Source organism: Meleagris gallopavo, chromosome 4 (assembly GCF_000146605.3).
Source record: "Meleagris gallopavo isolate NT-WF06-2002-E0010 breed Aviagen turkey brand Nicholas breeding stock chromosome 4, Turkey_5.1, whole genome shotgun sequence".
NCBI classification, from domain to species: domain Eukaryota; kingdom Metazoa; phylum Chordata; class Aves; order Galliformes; family Phasianidae; genus Meleagris; species Meleagris gallopavo.
The window spans coordinates 64,664,867-64,684,038 of record NC_015014.2 but is presented as its reverse complement, the minus strand read 5'-3'; the positions used below and the strand labels follow the sequence as shown (position 1 = coordinate 64,684,038).

General features: G+C 55.8%; 2 protein-coding genes across 2 annotated transcripts; both read right to left on the bottom strand.

The window, feature by feature from the left end:
• Window positions 1–6: 6 nt before the first annotated feature.
• Window positions 7–14,032, bottom strand: FBXO41 (F-box protein 41). Its single transcript, XM_010710564.2, has 13 exons — window positions 13,779–14,032; window positions 10,333–11,253; window positions 7,670–7,898; window positions 7,074–7,153; window positions 6,657–6,967; window positions 6,253–6,494; window positions 5,720–5,835; window positions 5,366–5,518; window positions 4,100–4,195; window positions 3,720–3,838; window positions 3,334–3,492; window positions 2,782–2,897; window positions 7–2,063 (listed from the first exon to the last, which is right to left on the bottom strand). The coding sequence occupies exons 2-13, from the start codon at window positions 11,052–11,054 to the stop codon at window positions 2,001–2,003; spliced, it is 2,406 nt and encodes an 801-aa protein (XP_010708866.1). The 5' UTR covers window positions 11,055–11,253; window positions 13,779–14,032; the 3' UTR covers window positions 7–2,000.
• Window positions 14,033–16,327: 2,295 nt separating this feature from the next.
• On the bottom strand, window positions 16,328–19,166 carry EGR4 (early growth response 4). Its single transcript, XM_010710563.2, has 2 exons — window positions 18,589–19,166; window positions 16,328–18,318 (listed from the first exon to the last, which is right to left on the bottom strand). The coding sequence occupies exons 1-2, from the start codon at window positions 18,725–18,727 to the stop codon at window positions 17,036–17,038; spliced, it is 1,422 nt and encodes a 473-aa protein (XP_010708865.1). The 5' UTR covers window positions 18,728–19,166; the 3' UTR covers window positions 16,328–17,035.
• Window positions 19,167–19,172: the final 6 nt, after the last annotated feature.

The window sequence follows — 19,172 nt, the reverse complement described above, 5'->3', positions numbered from 1 at the left end:
TTGTTTTTTATAGAAATAAATACTTACTTTGTTTCTTTTAAAGGGGATTTCACAAAGTCTCTGCGTCGCTTCCAATGGTGATACCTCCACCGGGGCCACGCTCGTGGGATGGTGACAAAGTGGCACATAGGGCCAAAGCTTTGGTGGTTGGTGTTTTTTTGCTGGTCAAGGCATCCCTTGCTTTTTCTGCCCCTGGAATATGCGTGTCCAGGCCTCCCTGGAGTGGAGGTAACCCCTGGTGGATCTTGTCCCTAGGACGTGGTAGTTTCTCACAGGCAGTTTTTGGGTTCCCGAGTTTGGTGCGTACAGGGAGCAGCCTTCTCCTGGAAGGCCGCTGTCAGTGGGGGACTTCAGGTGCTTCAAATCAGGGGTTACAGCCAAAAAAAGGCATGCAACCCTACCCTGCTTTGGGGGGGGACGACGTGGATGGAGTGAGGAGTGGGTGGAATGGTCTTCTGGGGTTGGAGAGGCAGCAGCTGCCCCCAGCCCACCACCAGCCTCGGTGATTTGGGTGTTTTCAGGGTTCCTATTGGTTCCCAGCATGGTGGGAGCTCCAGGCTGAGGTCTGATGCTTTCATGATGTGGTTGAGGATGGTGGTCCAAAATAAGTCTATAGATGCTCCACGGCAGCCCATCACCCAGCAGGATGGGGAGATGCTCTGGGAAGAGCTGGCTCCTCCCAGCCACGCATGCACCATGGGCAGCACTGTAGCCAACAGGCACCAAAACCTTTCAGCAGTGTCCCAGGAGAAGAGGAAAATTCTTCCCAGTTGGCTTCTTTCAGCTTCTGAGCACACCTAGTCGGGGCGTGGGGTGGCAGGGAGCTGTGGTTAAGGACATGTCCGTGCTGCTGGCAGTGCTCTGACAAGTGCTCCCCATGGCCTGGGGACCTTTGGCATCTTCTCACCAGGGCAGAGGATGGAGACGCCTTACCCTGTTGGTTGCCTTTCAAGAGCCTTTTTTCCTTTGAAAAAAAAGATGAGTGTTTGAGGGGAGAGGGGGTAACATCCTTAAAGGAAGAAGATAGCCAGAAGGAAAAAACAAATAAAATAAGCTGTGGATATAGATATGGGCTCTGCCAGTGCAGTTGGGCTGGTACTTCAACCAGCTGCCTTGGATGTCAGGATTATTTGGCCAAGGTTTCTCCTTCAAGCTGCCCGATGAGGTGACAAAGACGAATCCCAGGCCAGTTCCTCTCTGCACACAACAACTCGCTCCAGAGAGCAAGTGGTGGATGTTGATGGGGACAGGAGAGTGATCCATGTTTCCTGGTGGATGAGGATGTGGGGTGTGTTGGTTTATTGCCTTGGCAGAAGGGTTGAGTGGAGAGGATGGAGATCTCTGGAGAGCAACCATTGTTCCCAGTGTCTTCTGGCTCCTACAGCTCCAGGATGCAGCTCTGCTATCCGGGCTTGTGCTGTGGTAGCTGCTGGTTCTGGGCAGCATTTACCCACGTTTGGGTTCTCCTCTCAAATAAATGAAATGAAAGTGAATGGGAGCCCTGCAGGAGTGGCCCTTCCCTCCCCACATCCACCGGCCCATGGAAGGAACAAGGACACTCCAGTGGTGATTCGTTGAGCACAGCGCTCTGCAAAGACCCCATCGGATGAGCTGGGCCATCCTCAGCCTCCATGCCAACAAACAGCCCCCCAAAAAAGAGAGTTCCAAGAAAAAGGCATTCCCAAACAAGGATCCTTGGCAATGAGCAGCCATGGGGTTCGAAGCCATCCTCCCTCCTGGGTAACAGCATGGACCTGCCCCTTTGGGCAGCTGGAAAATTTCCATAAGTAGCACCTTCTTGTCCGTGACACGTCCATGAGCCGGCCCTGGGGCGAGCGCCAGCTGCTCGCTAAGGCCTGCAAGAGTTTGGGGTTTTGTGCATGGGCTGGCATCTCCGAGCTCCAGCGGCAACGGAGGAGCAGCAGTGGTGGGTTTGGTTGTGCAGGGCCTCTGGCTCCACAGGGCAGGAGAGGGAATGTGCTTTGTGGTACCCTGAAGGTCTAGCAGCCTCCTTCCACCTTGATGTGTAAGATCTTGGAGAAGCCAGGTCTTTTCCTCAGGGCCTGGAAGAGGAGCAGAGGGCAGGGTTGGTGTGGGAGCCAGCACTGGTCTTATGGGACCAGCAAGGGGAGAGCTTCTTGCATGCAACCATGGGAATTAGTCCCATCCTCACCACCTACATCTATGAAGACCTGGTTCCTCACAGGACTGCCTCAATGCTTCCTAATCCCATGCCCTTGAAGCCAACTCTGGATTTGTTTTCTGTTTGGTTAAAAACATCCTTCGTAGGACCTCGTAGAATCATAGAGTCATAGAATCATTAGGGTTGGAAAAGACCACATCGAGTCCAACCATTTCCAGGGGACAGTGATAGCTTGTGACAGATGACATGGATGTGCAGGGTTTGCATGGTGTGGTGGTGGGCAAGAAAGGACCTTCCAAAACTCCTTTTCCATAGAGAGTCCCTGAGGCTGGGGCTGGATGTGGGTTGGAGTTGCTGCCCACCATTGCTCTTGCTTGTGGGCTCAGCAGAGCATGGACCACATAAACCATCTTAGCTCACCTAGCTGTGCTGCTGAACATGTCCCCATGTCCTGCACTGCATCTAGCGCCTTGTGCCCTTGTGGAACCCAGCTGGCTGCAGGATGGGTATGAAGCAGAGCTTCTCTTCAAGATATCCCCGGTGAGCTAAAAGGTTCTCTGTGGAGTGACTTCAGCAGGGGAAAAGAATTTGGAAGGGAGCTGCTGGCATGTGAGTGACCTGGAACCAGCATCTTTTACCTGGAGCTTGTTCACCATTTCTTCAAACATCTTCTTGGCTTCGGGGCTGTGGGGCTCCTTGAAGTAGTCCACAATGCCCACCTGTACAACGATGGACTTCAGGTTGCGGCACACACCTGGGAGCAAAGACACAACCTGGATTTGCCATGACTGTGGGGACAGCTTCCCCAACATCTGGGATTTACCTTACAACCCATCATTATATATTTGGGGAAACCTCATCCTGATGACAGAGTAGACCTACTCTTGATGGATGACCCACCTCCATGATGGATTCCAGTTGTCCTATCTCATTTCATTCAGCCCCACCTCTTCCTTGCGAAACTTTATCCCACCCAAATGTGTGTTCTCTCAGCTCTTCTTGACCCATCCCTGAAGAAGGGTGTTGAGTCTCCCCTTAAAAACCTTCCACCACAGAGTTCCCAGCACCTCCCAGTGTCAATGCAGTGTTCCTCCCAGTAGGGCTGAAAAGCTCCACTGGATCTTTTTATCTGATGGCCTTTTAGTCAACAGACAACATTGTGTCCCTCCTCCACCAGCACTGCTACTCACTGTTGAAATGCAGCAGGGCTTTGGGGGTGACAGGTGTGGAGGTCAGCACCAACATCTCCAACCCCTTCAACCCCTCTCGACACATCTCTGCTGCAACCTCTTGGTTGATCTCTGCCACGTGGTCCAGCTCCAGGACCTGCAGCCTCATGCAGTTTCGGGCTAGAAGGACAGAGAACCCACTGTTGGCACCCTATGGGGAAGGGCTGGGGACAGCTGATGGGAGTGGGGTGCTAGGAGGGATGGGGGACAGCAGGAAGAAGCAAAGTCCACCCATGGTCATTGAAGTGGACTTGCCCATTGAGATCATCGTAGGGCATCTCTCAGGGGTATACAGTGCCCTCAGCAAGGTTACCTTCTTCCTGTCCCATTGGAGGAGAGCCACCTACCTAAGGATGCCAGGCCCTGGACACCACAGCCTGCCCCACCAATGCCCAGCGCCCGCAGGTGTGGCCAACACCTCCCAATCATCTGAAGGCAGCGGTTGCTGAAACGTGTTGGCTGCTGGCTGGAGAGAGGAAGAAAATGTTTGATGTTCAATGTTCAGTCTCCTCAAAACATTTCTGTCTTGGGAAGGAGGTGCCTCTACTCAACAGCTCCCCATCTTTGCAGCAAGGGATAGGGCTAAGCTCCTGATCCCCCAGCTGACTCCAGGATCGTTGTTCAACTCACAAGGATCCCACAGTATGGATCTGGCACCCAATTTCTCCCCATCCCAGTGGTCCCCTCGTGCTCAGCACGGACCCCACTAGCCTAGTGTGGCTCTTACCAGGGATGCAGAGGTGCAACCTGGAGAGAGATGATGTCCCTGCAGCCTGCCCCAAGGGCCCAGATGACTTCATGACCCACGGGGTCCGTAGAGCTCCTGGAATGAACACAGAACATACCTGGTGGGCCCAGCTGGCAGTGATGCTGCCCTGGGAGCTGGTCATTATGTATAACCAAAACACAACCATTTTCATCAGGAATGGTGCTTACAGATGTGCAATGTCAAGAAAGACAAGAGGCACTGAGGATCAGTGTCAGAGACAGCTGTCCTGAGATCACCAACCCAGGCCTCTCCTTACTGTTCCATCCTGAAGACTGAGACCACACTTTCTAACTTGGAATGACCTACTTTGAAACTTCAGACAAGCCTAAAAATAAGTGGTGGGTGTTACCGTGACCATTTCACACATCTCCACTGAAGGCGCCTGCCAAGAGCCCCTCGTGAGTGTGACGGGTTAATTAGAGCATGAGTCAGAATCACAGGTTAACGATGTGCCAGGAGCTTGGACTCGCTCTAATGCCTTTGGAAGGGCAATGGCTGAATCTTTGGGTTAAAGCTGGTGGCACCAGGCTGTCTCACAGTGTGGGGTTGCAAGAGTTGCAGCCAAGCTCACTTGGTTCAACATGAGGCAGCCTCCTGAGCACACTTGGAAGACCTTGAGAAGTGGCCAAGTCTGAGGAGCGGCCTGTGATATCCGCCAGGACAAGTCAGGTCTTTGTGATTCTGTAGCAGAGCCATTCCTCATTTTCAGGACAGAGTCACAGAATCATCATAGAACCGTAGAATGGCTTAGGTTGGAAGGTCTGTTAAAGATCATCTACTTCCAACCCCGGAAAGACGGACCGAAAGTTCTCTACTCCCCATTAGGAAAGCTCATCAGATGGTGACAGACAGATGGTGACACCCATCAGGTGAAACCTCACTGGGACCCAGTTTTGATGCACCTCTTCTCCTTTCTGCTTCTCTAACACAAAGCAATGTCCCTGTACCAAGACCCCAGCTGGGCCAAGCGAGCAAGATGGGAACGGGATGGTGGGAATGGACCAGCAAGGGGAATGACTACATGGGAACGTGTGAGAAGAGCGTGGTGGTTATAGGAACACCTTTCATTGTTCTTTGGGTACACTGGGACTGGAGACATGGAGAGGTGAGTCTGTGTCATGCTCGACACAGAGAAGGGCAACAGAGGGGTCCCAGCACACTGCAGGGATGCTCCCTTGTCATCTCCCAGTGGGGAACTGCAGGGTGTGTGTGGGCCATCCTTACCGGTACGTGACAGCCTGCAGGGCCCGGCAGTAGCAGCTGGCCAGCCAGAGCGAGCGGTCGGTCAGCACGTTGGGGCAGTGTGAGATGCGTAGGATCAGCAGGTTGCTGCCCGTCGCCTTCAGCAGGGACTCCAACCCGGCTTCCAGGCAGCCTCTGCGGGGATGGAGGCAGAATTAGGTGCTGGAAATCCACGGAGAGTGATTTGACCCGTGGGTGTTGGTGTCGGTGCCCAAAACCCACAGTGGGAGCCGTTGGGTGGTGAATGGTCACCGGTGGAGAGGGGTCATCAGTGCTCATGGGACATCATCAGCTCCGAAGGGGTGCTGGGGGTGCCCGGGGTTGCGGGGGACTCACCGCGTGCTCTTCATGTAGTCCTCCTTGCTCTCCTTCTTCCCCCTCTGGCGTGGCTTGAGGTTTTGGAGGGTGAGGGAGTGCATCTGGGTGCACCACTGGGACAGCATGGCCAGGAACTGGGGGATAGGGGTGGCCGTCACAGGGGGGTATCCTCGGTGATGTCCCACACCACCCACCCTTGGCTATCAGGGGAGGCCTTTGTGCACACCCTGCAGTGCACACGTGCACACACATGGGTGTTTCTGCTATAAGTTGGTGAAAATGGATATGTAAGGGCATGCGTGGACAAAATTATGCGTAGAGCTATGGGTGGATGTGAGTACAGTGTGGAAATGTGAGGACAGGTGAGCCCATGCCCACAAACACTCATGCATGACTACACCCATCAATGCGTACTGATGTCCCTTTGATGGTGACACCAGGAACCCTGCACACATGGGCACACAACGCAAGCCAGGAAAATGGCTTCATCCTTCTGGAAGAAGGACACCTCTGAGGTCACACCCCAGACTGTGCCACCCCTGTCACCATACCTTAGAGGAGACCCTGGCATTCTCCAGCAACACCCGCGTCCACACAGCTGGGTGCCGGGCCACAAACTTCCAGTCCTTGCACACCTCAGCCGCCCGCAGCAGGGTCTTGGTGTCCAGGTAGGTGAAGATGCAGAAGAGCGCTGCCCGCATCTTGAGGATCTCAGGGCTGATCACCTCGCTGGAGTGACCCGGGCTGCCCCTCTCCAGCCGGCCCCCCTTGCTCATAGCCCCCTCGGACCTGGCTGTGGGACAGGGGCCATCAGTGCCATCGATAAAGGGATGCTCCACGTGGAGTTGAGGAAAAGGACAACCGAAAACCGTGCGCGTTGCCATTGCCCATCGCAGTGACATCCCATCCCCCCATGCATCCTCCCCATCCTTGAGCCCCCCCAGTGCACTCTCACCTGTCAGCCGACAGCTGCCACCAGGCCGGGATGCGGCGATGCCAGGCACCTCCGGCTCCCAGCCCTCAGCCTCTGACTCAGTGGTGCGGGATCCCACGTCGGACACATCGCCCTCCTCACCCTCCGTGCTGTTGCGGTAGGGTCTGCGGTGCCAGTTTTGGATGGCTTGACGCCGAAGCCCTGAGCCCCGGCCGCCGTCCCGTGCCGCGTAAGGATGTCCATCGGCGGTGTCGTCGGTGGGACACGGCTCTGCGCTGTCGCTGTCGTAGCAGCCCGAGCTCTGTGACACTGCTTTGGCCCGGCTCGAAGCCCTGGGGTTGGTGATATCCAACCTCAGTGCTCATCATCATCTCCAAGGCTGGGCGTCCCCTTCCCGTGAGCCCTTTGTCCCATTAAAAACCCAAACGGGACACTCACCCAGTGCTGGAAGAGGAGCGCTGGTTGGGAATGGCATATGGGCCATGCACAGCTGCCCCCAGCCCTGGGTGCCGCTCTCTCTGTAGGGATAGATGAGAAAAGGAGCCGACATGGAGAAATCCGTCAAATGTGAGAAATGCAGGTGGACTTAGGCTCACGGAGTCATTAAGGTTGGAAAAGGGCTCTAAGATCAAGTCCAGCTCCAGCCCATCCCCATTATGCCCACTAACCACGTCCTTCAATGCCACATCTCCGTGGTTTTGGAATACCTCCAGAGACAGTGACTCTCCCACCTCCCTAGGCAGCCGGTCATTAACCCTGATCCTAACCCACCACTCATTCAGAGAACAAATTTCTCCGAGTACCCAACCTGAAGTTCCCCTGGTGCATGTCGAAGCCATCACCTCTCATCCAATGTTTTGGGCTGTCCCAAATGCATCGCCGGCATCATCATCCCCCATGCCTTGCCTGTATTCACTGCATGTAGCAACCGGACGCCAACCAAGACCATTAATGAATCTCCCCCATCCCCACGGGTGCCCCCACGTCTCCCCACTGAACCCTTTAGATCCACCAGAGAAGCCACGTGGTCGTGCCTGTGCCCGCGTGGGTACCGGTCGGCCGGCAGCCTTAGCGCCTGGTGTTCCACAGCGTCCCAAACTGCCGTTTGGAGTCGTTCCACAGCTGCTGCTGATGATCTGAAGCTGTTTCTCAGCCCGGTCCGCCCGATCCAGCAGCTCCTCAATGAAGTGCTGCAGTCGCACCTTGGCGTTGGCCTCGCGGGCGGCCGTCTCCTTCAGGAACTGGTCGATCTGCAGCACCTCCCTGTGAGAGGGGGACAGCGAGTGACACTCATCCCCACTCAATGGGTTTTCTTCCACTCAACCCCACTCCATTTCCATCATGCAACTGTCCAGGGATGCTCATGTGCTTTGCATTCTACCACCAGCCTGATCTGGAGCTAATTTGGGCATACAGGGGAGCAGGAGGTGCTCTTGCATGCAGGATGGATGTGACCACCTCATTTTGGAGGATCCAACATCTCCAGTGCCTCTGCTGGGATGCACAGTCCTGTCTGTGCTCCCACTGCCAGGACTGGGGCCAGGCATGCGATGGAGCAGAGGGAGAAGGATGGTGACAGTGTAGCATGGATGGTGATGGCGTAGCATGATGATGGAGAAAAGTACTCTGCCTCATGTGAGAAGGGCAGACTTAAGGAAAAAGCCTTATGGGCAGTCTGAATCTTGCTCAGCTTTATACCCTGGTATGCCCAGAAGGTACAGAGCTTCATAGACACTGTCATTAATGTGTTAATTAGAAGGAGCTTGGGAGCCTTGAGCCAATGGATGGACTCAGGCAAATGAGGTTTGCCCTGCTGAGGTGCTGCTTCACTCCTATAAACACATGCATCAAACACACTGCCATCACATCCCTGCAAATGCATGTGCCCCATAAATGCATGTTTGCACACTCAGGCATGCACAGCTGCAGAGCACACCCACACCCACACGTGCAGAGCTACCACTTGCATGCAGAAGCACCATGGAAACACAAATACACCCGGCCACACTCATGCACTGAGCTGAACCGGAGAACGAAGAAGAAGAAGAAAAGGAGGCAGCCCATAGAGACGCAATTCATGCCATTGATTATTAACTGCCATTTAATGACCGATTAATTGCTCCTAACCCTGCCGCTTGCAGAGTGAGCTCACCAGCAATAATTTGGGAAGGCTCCTGGCGAGGTGCCCCTGAGCTTTGGAAGGCAAATGGGGCGCTGGCACGTGGCCGGTGGTGTAAGGAGATGCTGATGGCTATCTCTTGCATCTCTCATTCCCATGGAACGGGTGGAAAAACACCCTCAGCAAAGCCAGCAGAGCGGAGGTGCAAACAGGCTGCCAGCAATAGATGTCACCAGCCTGCACCGAGGGCTCTGGGATGTCACCGGGTGCTGCAAGCTTCCTACCTCCTAGCTGATCAAATCCTCCTGGAAATATTCATTTAAGCCAGGGGGATCTCGTGGTCATAGAAGACCTATGAGATGGTGGATGGGCAGGAGGACTTCTCTAAGGGGATGCAAATCCAAGAGGTGGCTTTGGTGCATAAACTAGGTTCTTAGGGGGCAACAGTGTGCATGAACTGAATAAGCCACATCTGGACCATCAGCCAACCTACATCTGCTTCACATCCCTCCAGGCCCTGCTCAGTTGTCCATGCCATTGGCTCTTGTCCTTCTGCTGCACACCCCAGAAACACCCCTGGACAACACTCATGGGGCAAGCTGATGGCAGCCCCTGAATCTCCTGTCCTGCACACACACACCTCCCAACCAAGAGTTACTGTCCTTATCCAGCACCTGGCATCATCCTGCTCTGCACCCCAGGACCATCCCTAACACCAGCAAATCCCATGGACGTGAGCACTGTTTCCTACCCACAGTCATTATTTTGGAGTCAAAATCATTCATGAATGTGTAAAAGACACTGGGGATCAAGGCAAGTCCTTGAGGAATCCTACGAGTGCTCCCAGTCCAGCACAGCTGTGACTGCCCCCATTAACCTGATCCTCACTGACTTTATAGATGCTGCCACGACCTCCAGCTTTGCTAAGAAACTCTTTTGTAACAAGGTCCTGTTTAGTTGATAGACTCTGATGGGCAAAAGGATCCCAAGCTTGACTGGAGGAATCTCTGGAACAGCACTGGAGTGGAAAGAGGGGTTTGAATGGGCAACATGGGATGAAAATGAAGAAGGCAATGCCACAGTCTTAAACAGCGAGTTGAGGTATTACTACTCGGGTTACACCACTCCTTCTGGGAGAACAATCCTGAATTAGGCATGGCTGAGGTGTCCTCTTCATCTTTATAACCATGAGCACAAGCATGACTCAGCTGTGGGGCCAAAGGGGTGATCCAGCCCTGATCTGGGGGACACCCATTGGAGCAGCATGGGCACTACCATGCCCTGCAGCTGGCCACAAGCATCCCCGGCGGGATGGCCATAAGCATCCCCTGTTTGGCCATGGACTGGGACTCTGGTGGCTCTTGGACACAATCTCTCATGAGAGCTTGGTCACGAACATGGAGGAGCTCAGATCTACGTGGACATCGCACTACATGCACACAGTGGAGGAAGATGCAAACCCTAATGAGGGATGGTGCTAATGAGCATTGTTTGGTGACAGCACTGGGCTCCTTGCGGCTCTCCACCAGGACTCATCTCCTCCCACCCCACAGCACTGAGAAGGAACAAAGCACTCACTGCTGCTTGCGGGTGAGCTCCTGCTCCTTCTGCACCAGGTCCTGCTTGAGCGAGGCCAGCATCTCCACGCTGACGTCCACCTGGCGGGACAGCTCAGATGCACGGTCCTCCAGCTCCTGCTTCTCCCGGCTGAGCCTCAGGCTCTCCTGCTTGGCTTTCTCCAGCTCTGAGCTCTTGCGATCCAGCTCCACCTGGAGCCGGCCAACCTGCGAGGCAATCTTCTGCTCCACCTCCTCCGTCAGCTTCTCCAGCCTCTTGTCCACCTCCAGCTTCTCAAAGGCGCGGATCTTCAAGCGAGCCAAGCCTTCCTCGTAGGCTGCATCCATAGCGGCTGGCGGCGTTGGGGCTGGAGCCACAGCCTTGCCCCGGGTGAAGATCTCAGTCAGTGGGATCTCAATCTCGTGGACATAACGAGGTGAAGGGGAGGAGGATGGAGCCGGCTCCAACTCTTCGGCGGGGACGAGGTCGCAGGAGAAGCGCTGTTCTTTGCCTTGGAAAGAGGTGCTCTCAAAGTAGTCCCGCCGGGCAGCCGGTGTCAACAAGGCCCCGTCGGCGGCCAGCGGGAAGACGGCGGCATCGCAGATGCTGTTGGTCTTGGAGAGGACGTAGAGGGTTTCATAGGTGTGGTTGTACTCCAGGTGTGCCCGCAGTGAGGAGAGGCTGCGGAAACGCTTGTGCTCCCCGCACCGCGGACATCTGTAGGGCAGGTCCAGCGAGGCCATCCCTCAGCTACGTGCCACAATGCAGGGAAACCGTGCAGCATTGCTCATGGCGCGGGACAGACGGACAGGTGGAGTGGAGAATGGGTTGGGGAATGCTGGATGGCGGGGTCACAGCTCCACATGGTGGGGTGGGAGTGCTGGAGCAGGAGTGGGATTCCAGCAAGTCTTGTGGGATGTCAGCATCAGGTGGTGCTGGGCACTGGAAGGGAGAGGGGTGTTAGTGACACGGGGATGATGGGTCCCCAAAAGTCCTTCCTTGGTCCTTCTGCTTGGTTCCCTGTCTGCATCCCTCCCATGTTTCTCCCACTCATACACAACCCTGGGAACGGTGCACAGCACTGAAGAAAATCTACAACACCTGGGGAGATCCACAACCCTTGGGAAGAGCCATAATCTTTGGGAACATCTACAATCCTTGGGAAGGTCAAAACCCTTGGGAAGACCCACAACCCTTGGGAAGATCCACAAACTTTGGGAAGATCCACAAACCTTGAGAAGGTCCCAACCTTTGATAAAGTCCTCAACCCTTGGGAAGATCCACAAACTTTGGGAAGATCCACAAACCTTGAGAAGGTCCCAACCCTTGATAAGGTCCTCAACCCTTGGGAAGATCCTCAACCCTTGGGAAGATCCTCAACCTTGGGAAGATCCGCAACCCTTGTGAAAATGCACAACCCCTGTGAAAATCCAAAGCTCTTTGGGAGATGCACAACCCTTGTGAAAGCTCACAGCCATTAAGAGGATTCACAGTCATACAACCCATGGGAAATCTCTGTCCATCAGCCCTTAGCTTGCTGCTGAGAGGTGTTCCATGTGCTTCTTGCACAGGCATGCTGCAAGGAGCCTCTGTGGTACCAAGGATCTCCAGCCCAAGGAGCATCCTTGTGTCCAGATGAGTCTCATCTCCTCCCAGCACAGGGCGACCCAGTCATTTTGCATCAGTCCGTGCAGCTTCACATCAGGAATTTGTCTCCCACAGTTACTCCTTCAGCCCCTCACCACAACCATTAAGTCTCAGACACTTCCTTGGGGATGTCCCCATTTCATAGCTATGATGGCATCACCTCATGGGTGACTGTCCCTCTCCCATTCCCTCTTTGCTACAGGCTCAGCTGATGCTCCTCCATCCCATTTTCCCCCCAGACCAACCCAGACCCATCAGGTTTGGCCCGTTTGCTGCTTGGGCATAAACACCCAGGTTCACCCCAAAGATGTGATACGGAGATGAGACATCCCCAAATGAAAGATCCCTTCTCCCCATAAGGTTTTGGGTCTCAAAACCCCCTCCAGAGCTGTGGGACCCCAACGCTGCAGTGCTGCAGGGAGGGTCTCCGTGGGGTTATCCCCTGCTCCTAAACACTCCAAAGTATCAAGGGGCAACCAAGCCCTTGGGAAACGGGAGAAGCCAGCTGAAACCCAGCCACCAGCACTGCACAGGGCTGGGAGCAGCCAGCTATCACCTCCTTCTCTCTCGAGGAATTTGGTTTAATTATTTCAGGTCGTCACCATGCGTGAAACCACTGGCCTGGCAACGGTGCTCCAGCTTGAAATAAAACAGCATGTTTCCACCCCGAAGAAATACCATGGTGGTTTCCCTCCCCAGAGCACTGAGGGGACCTGGTGTGGGAACATCCCTGCCATATCCTGCAAAAGGTAATTCCCGTCACCCTAAGACCCCTCCGTACCCCAAAACCATGGAACTTTGAGGGGATAATCCATCACTAAACCTTCACCTATGCTCATCCCCAGGGTGGCTCAACACACCCCTCCAAACCATTTTTCTTCTAGGGAAAAAATCAGGAAGGGAAAGAAATCCATGCAAAAATATAATAATAATAATAATAATAATAATAATAATAATAACAATAACAATAATAATAATAAACCACATCAGAGATGTGCTGGGAGGATGTATGGAGCTGCCTGGCTGCTCCTGCAGCTGTCTGCTGGCCTGGTTTGTATTTTGGGGTCGTTACAAAACGCATCCCCTCAGGTTAACCCTGCCTGGGTGAGCCGGAGCCCACCCAGCACAAAGCCAACGGGAACTTGGTTTCCATCGGTCGCCTTTGGTGGGATGATAAAGCATTTTTCTGCCCTTAGGGCCAGGGCCACAGCATCGTGCAGTGCTGATATTCCAGGCCTGGATTGCTGCCCGTGTCTCCCGGGGTACCAACCCGCCTCGCTCTGTGTTCTCCAGCCCTGAGCCACCATCCAGCCCAGGCTGCTCTGAACGCCGCATGGTCCCAGCCCTGGGCACGGCCATGGGTCCATACAAACCTTCCTCCTTCCCACCCCAAAATAACCATCAAAAATAGACTGAAGGAGACCACCATTCTCCCCTCCTCGCTCCATCCCTCCCCCCAAGCTGAGCAGTGCTCTCAGAGATGGCAGAAAACCCCACAGCTGTGGGCTGCTCGGGTGCTGCTACCTGCGATCCATCATGGAGCCTTTCATCGCATTGTTTAGCCTTATTTCTTTTCTTTCTCCGTTCCCCCCTCGAAACAAAATCAAATAAAGACACCATCGATCTCCAGCTGCTTGGTAGAAGGAGGGTGGAGGATGCCGGTCCCCATCCTTAGGGCTGCAGTGAAGGCGGGGTGGGGGCAAGGATGGCTGAACCCCATCAGCGGGTCCCCCTCTCCTCCCAGCTTTGTCCCCATCGCGTCCTCCCCCTGCTTTGGGGACAAACCACCTCCTCCCAGCTCAGCATCCTCTGCCCCATACCTGCTTCTCCGGGCTCCTCCGGCGAGGGCAGCATCTCTCTCCGTTTTCCGTTATCCTCGAGGATAAGTGAGGAGGAGGGGGGGGGGCTCAGGGAGCGCCCACCCGCCCCAGTGCACAAAGGCTGCGACTGCGAAGCGGCTCAGGGCTTTGTCGGGGAGGAGAGATGCGGAGCCCCCGGCCTCCGGCTCCCCGCGGGCAGCACCTCCATGGGGCCGGGGAAGGAGAGGGGAGCGGGGGGGGGAATTAGGGGGGGCAGGCGGGAGGGGCGGGAGGAAGAGGAGGAGGAGGAGGGTAGAGGCTGAAGGCCCCGCTGGGAGGAGGGAGCGAGGGCTCGGAGGGGGCTGCGCATGGGAAGCGGGAGGAGGATGGAGGGATGGATGGAGGGATGAGGGATGGAGGAAGGAGGGACGGAAGGATGGAGGGATGGAGCGCCCGCAGCCGCCTCCTCCTCCTCCTTTGCAGCTCGGAGTGCCGCTCGCTGCCGCTTTCCTCCCGCACAGCTCCCTCTGCCTGTCTCCCCACGAACACCGCGGGCCCTCCGCCGGGCTTCGCTGCCATGCGGCACCCGCATTCCCCAACCCGCATCCCTCCTGCCGGCCCTTCCATTCCTCTGCCCCCCAGAGCCATTCTCTGCCCTCGGCAGCAGCCGCCTGGGATTGCCCCTCAGCACCCCCCCACAGCATCCCATGGTGTGTGGCCGTGGGCACCTGCACCGCTGCGTCCCCCATCCATGGGCACAAGGAACACGGCTTGGTCCTGAAACAGCCCCTGAGCATCCCGGCTTAATCCTCGACTTGGTCCTGCTCTGATTCCTGAGCCCCTGTGTTTGGTACCCAAACTCCCAGACAGTCCCCAGGCTTGGTTCCCATCCAAATCTGAGTGATCCAGGCTGCTTCTCAGCTTGGTCATAATCTGGTCCCCAAATAGACTGACTTGGTCCCTGAGCATCCTGGCTTGGCTCCCAAACACCGAGCTCCCCAACTTGGTGCTGGTCTGGTCCCCGAGTGTCCAGCTTTGTCCTGATCTGGACCTGAGACACCCACCGCGGTCACAGTCTGGTCCTTAGTAGAGTCCTGGCCAGGGTCATGGTCCAGTATCAAAGAATGCCTTGGGCTGGAAGATATCAAAGATCATCTAGTCCCAACCCCATATCTCATCTTGGACCTCGGCTTGGTCCTGATCTGTCCCCAAACACCCCACAGCAGTTCTTGCCTTATTCCTCCTCCAGCCCCAAGCACTCCAGCTTGGTCCTTGGTGCCAAAGCCACCCAGCATGGTGTTCCTTTCTTCGTGAACACAGCTCTGGGGAGATGGCATGGGGAGACCATCCTGGGGGACAAGCAGCTGTCCCCATCTCCAAGAAACCCTGAAAGGTTGGGGTACAATCTGCCCCATCCTGCCCTGAGTCAGCTGCATCCTCCATCCCTTCTTCCCTCAGTAGCTCTGGTCATGGAGCAAAGCTTGGAGGCTTTACAGAGCCCAGAGCTTTTGCAGAGCTTTCTGGCTCTCATTAATAATGGATGAACTTCGGGAGGGGTATTAATAAAGCCTCATGCATGATGCATGCTGAGTGGCGTGTGGGAATTGTGTGTGCCCTCTCCTGGTGTGGTGTTGCAGTGGGTGTCAGCAGGAGCACGTCCAGAGGGGATGAGCACCCAGGGGTGCCAATGGGAGGCTGAGACTTAAGGACAGGTGCAAGGGGACTTTTAGGACTTAGGGCACCAGGTACAACTGTCCCCATTCCACCTCTCTGCAGCCCTGAAAGACCTTTCGTCCAGGTTCCCAAACTCATTTCCCGCCCCATGGTGTGGGGCAGCGGGTTCTGTGGGACAGAAACATGGGATAACAGTGTGCCTCATCCCTGGAAGGATGCTGCAGCCCAAATGCAGCCAAAGGGCTGAGGGATGCCGAGGATGGAGCGGGAAATCTCTATTCCTCCATAACACAGTTTTGGCTCTGATCTCCAATTTTCTGAGATGGTAATGAGGAGAAAAATAACCTTGATCCCTGAGGCCCATTTTCCCCATTTCTCGCAGGATGTCTCCTTATTGCCCGCTACCCAGGCCTGGCTGGTGCTCAGGGGCACACCTCCTTTCCACCGCTTGCATTGAGACCCTCAGGATGCTGTGTCCATACCTCCTTCCTGCAGCACACCCCCATAATACTGCAGGGACCACAGGTTGGGCCGCCTGAGGCTGAGCCGACTGCGGGGCTCCAAGTAGGACAAATCCCTCCAGGAACAGCGCTGGGCTGGTGCCCAGGGCACAGCATCCGCAGCCACATTGCTCCCTGCAGAGCAACCCAGAGCCACAGCGTCCTTCTTGCAGAGGACCCCTTCCCTGCTCTGCCTTGGGACAGAGCTGCCCACCCTGCGGTAGGGGGATGAAGACCATCCCCGCTGATGGGTTTTCCATCCCTGCTGATGGGTTTCCCTTCCATGCTCAGTTATTTGGGCATTTTTTTTTCCCCATGGTGTGGCAGCTAAAGGTCAAAACAAAATGCAGCAGAAATCCCACAGCCATCGGCTGCTGCGCAGGTTTTGAAAGGCAGAGAGAGCTCGGATTAGAACAAACCTTTAATTATAAAAATAGACACAACTCTGCAATAGTCCTGATAGATTCTTTTTACAAACAGGAAAATATTTATAACCGGAATTACGACATCACCATTCCAAAGGGGCACCACTCTCCATCATGAAGCCGCGCGGCGCCCGCTCCTCTGCCACTGCTTTCCATTGGGAAAGCACTCAGTGCGCCTGGAACACCGCGTGCAATGCGGGTGAGGCACAGCTTGCTGCAAATCCAGCCCCAGCCCATGTGTCCGTGAGTATAAAACCTGTGGGTAATCCCCTCCTGTACAGTGTATTCTGCCCTGTTTTCCTCCTTGGAAGAGGAGCTGTAGGGATGACTCAGTCTCTGCGGGTTGGAGATGGCTCCGTTGGCTGGAGGTGTTGATTTCAATGGTGATGGTGGAAAGTCTTGGTGGCAGATGGACTTGATGATCTTAGATCTTTTCCAACCAACGATTCTGTGATTTTATGGCGATGTGAGTCGCTGTCCAGCACTGCCTGGTCTGAACCTCTCCTCCCAGCGCTCCTTCTGTGGCATCTTCACTGGCACCTTCTCCATGGCTGCACCACCTCCAGGGCCACCCCAGGTTGTTCCCACCATGGGATGTTCCCAACATGGGATGCTCTTCCATGGGACGTTCGACGTCCTGTATTGGGAAACACCATCTCCCATCACCAACATCGGGTTTTCACAGCGTGCCGAAGGAGAGACCCACCGAGAAGAACCCCAACCCTTTGAGCTTCTCCTCCGTCCGCGCTTTCTGCTTCAGGTGGACTTTGCTGTGTCGCTTCTTTTCATCGCTACGTGCGAAGCGCCGTCCGCAGGTGTCACAGGAGAAGGGTTTCTCACCCGTGTGAGTGCGGATGTGGGTGGTGAGGTGGTCGCTGCGGCTGAAGTTGCGCAGGCAGATGCGGCACTGGAAGGGTTTGTGGCCCGTGTGGATCCGCAGGTGCCGGTTGAGCTCATCGGAGCGGGCGAAGCTCCGCACGCAGTTCTCCACTGGGCAGGCAAAGGCTTTCTCGTGGGGCTTGGGGCAGAAGCATTTGGAAGAGCACTTGGTGCGGCGCGTCTTCTTCTTGGGCTCGGCTAAGGTAGGAGGGGTGGGCAGCAGGGAGGGGACGGAGGTTGGCACGGGGTGGCCTAAAAAGTCTGTGGGGGGCACCGAGGGCGAGGGATGGGGATGGAGGATCTCAGTGGAGCCCATAAGACCTGGGAGGACCTCGGGTTGTGCCAAGGAAGAGCTGAACTCCGGCATCAGCTGGGCAGGGAGGTTATGGATTTTGGTGTCAGCAAAGTTCTCCGGCTCACACCCAAAACCCAAATTGGTGCTGGGGAAACAGCCAGGATCCTCCGTGAGGCTTCCGAGCTCTGCCTGGCAGCTGATGGTCAGTGCATTTTCCATCTTGGAGCCCAACGGGTGGAACATGGCCTGGCTGCTGTCCCCCGCTGGGAAGGTCTCAGTGGGATGAAAGCCAGTGGGCAGGAAGGGTTGATGTGGGGTGATGGGCTCCCATTGGGCACAGGGGGCTTTGAACTTATCCAGCGCTGTGGAGCTGGAGGGCAGCTTGATGTCCTGCTTGGTGTCCAGCAGCTTGCTCTCGAAGAAGCACTGGGAGGTGGTTCCCAAGGAGGGCTGAGGCTGCAGCGGGTGCACGGCGTCAGCAGAGGGGAAGCTGCCGTAGCTCTGCTCGGCGAAGGGGGCTTGCATGGAGCCATTCATTTCGGGCTGGCAGCTGGGATAGACGTCCATCTGGTTGGCTGCCACCTCAGGACAGGGATAGAGTGCATCCAGGTGTCTTTGGTGGCCCTCAGAGGTGGTGAAGGGAGAGATGCCCAAGATCCCTGACATCAGGTTGAAGAGGGACTCCTGGTCCTGGGGGTGCTCAGGCACAGCCTTGATGAAGAAGCTGCCGGTGTAGCTGAGCGAGGGGGACAGCTGGCTGCCCAGGGAGGGGTATTCCAGCAGCTCACCTAGGGATGCAGAATGGAGAGTGTTAGAAAGATAATGGGGTACAGACAGGGAGACATGAGGGAACGGTGGGAGTCTGATGGTGCGTCACTTTGTGGTTTCCCTCCCCCTCCCCCTGGGGATGTACAGGGAGCCCTGGGCTTCACCCCCCCCAGCCCCATCCTGGGCACTGCCGGACCCACAGCCAGAGGCTGCAGGGCAGAGGAGGGGATGTGCTCGGTTCCAGGCAGAGGAATGCAGTCCCAGCAGGGTGCCCCCCACCCTGCCCTTACCTCCGAGGAATTCGGCCTCCTCCAGAAGTTGCTGCTCAGGCTGCCCCAAGCCTTGCAGGTCCCCGGCTTTCATCTCGCAGCTCTCCTCGTACTTGGAATACAATGGATCCGAGCAGGAGAAATCCATCACATTGAGCATTTCCCTGGGATGCAGGGATGGATCAGAGGAAGTGGGCTGGGGGATGCTCCGGGTGAGCCGGGAAGGATTGCTCCAGGGATGCTTGAGGTTATCCAGAGGATGCTCTGCAGTACTCGAGGTGGTGCTTGGGATGCTTGGGGTTATTCGAATGGTGCTTGGGATGCTCTGGAGGATGCTTAGGGTTATGCAGAGGATGCTCAGGGCGCTCCAGGAGGATGCTTGGGGTTATCCAGGCGATGCTCCGTGGTGCCCTGCGTGACGCTCAGGATGCTCAGAGTGATGCAGGGGATGCTTGAGGTGACGCAGGGGGTGCTTGAGGTGCTCGGTGAAGGTGCCGGGGACCCTCCAGAGGATACAGCGAAGCGCTGGGAACAATCCTAGAGACGCTGCAGGATGCGTAGGGCAGTCCGAGGGGTAAGGAGGAGGGTGCCGGGGGGGGCTCGGG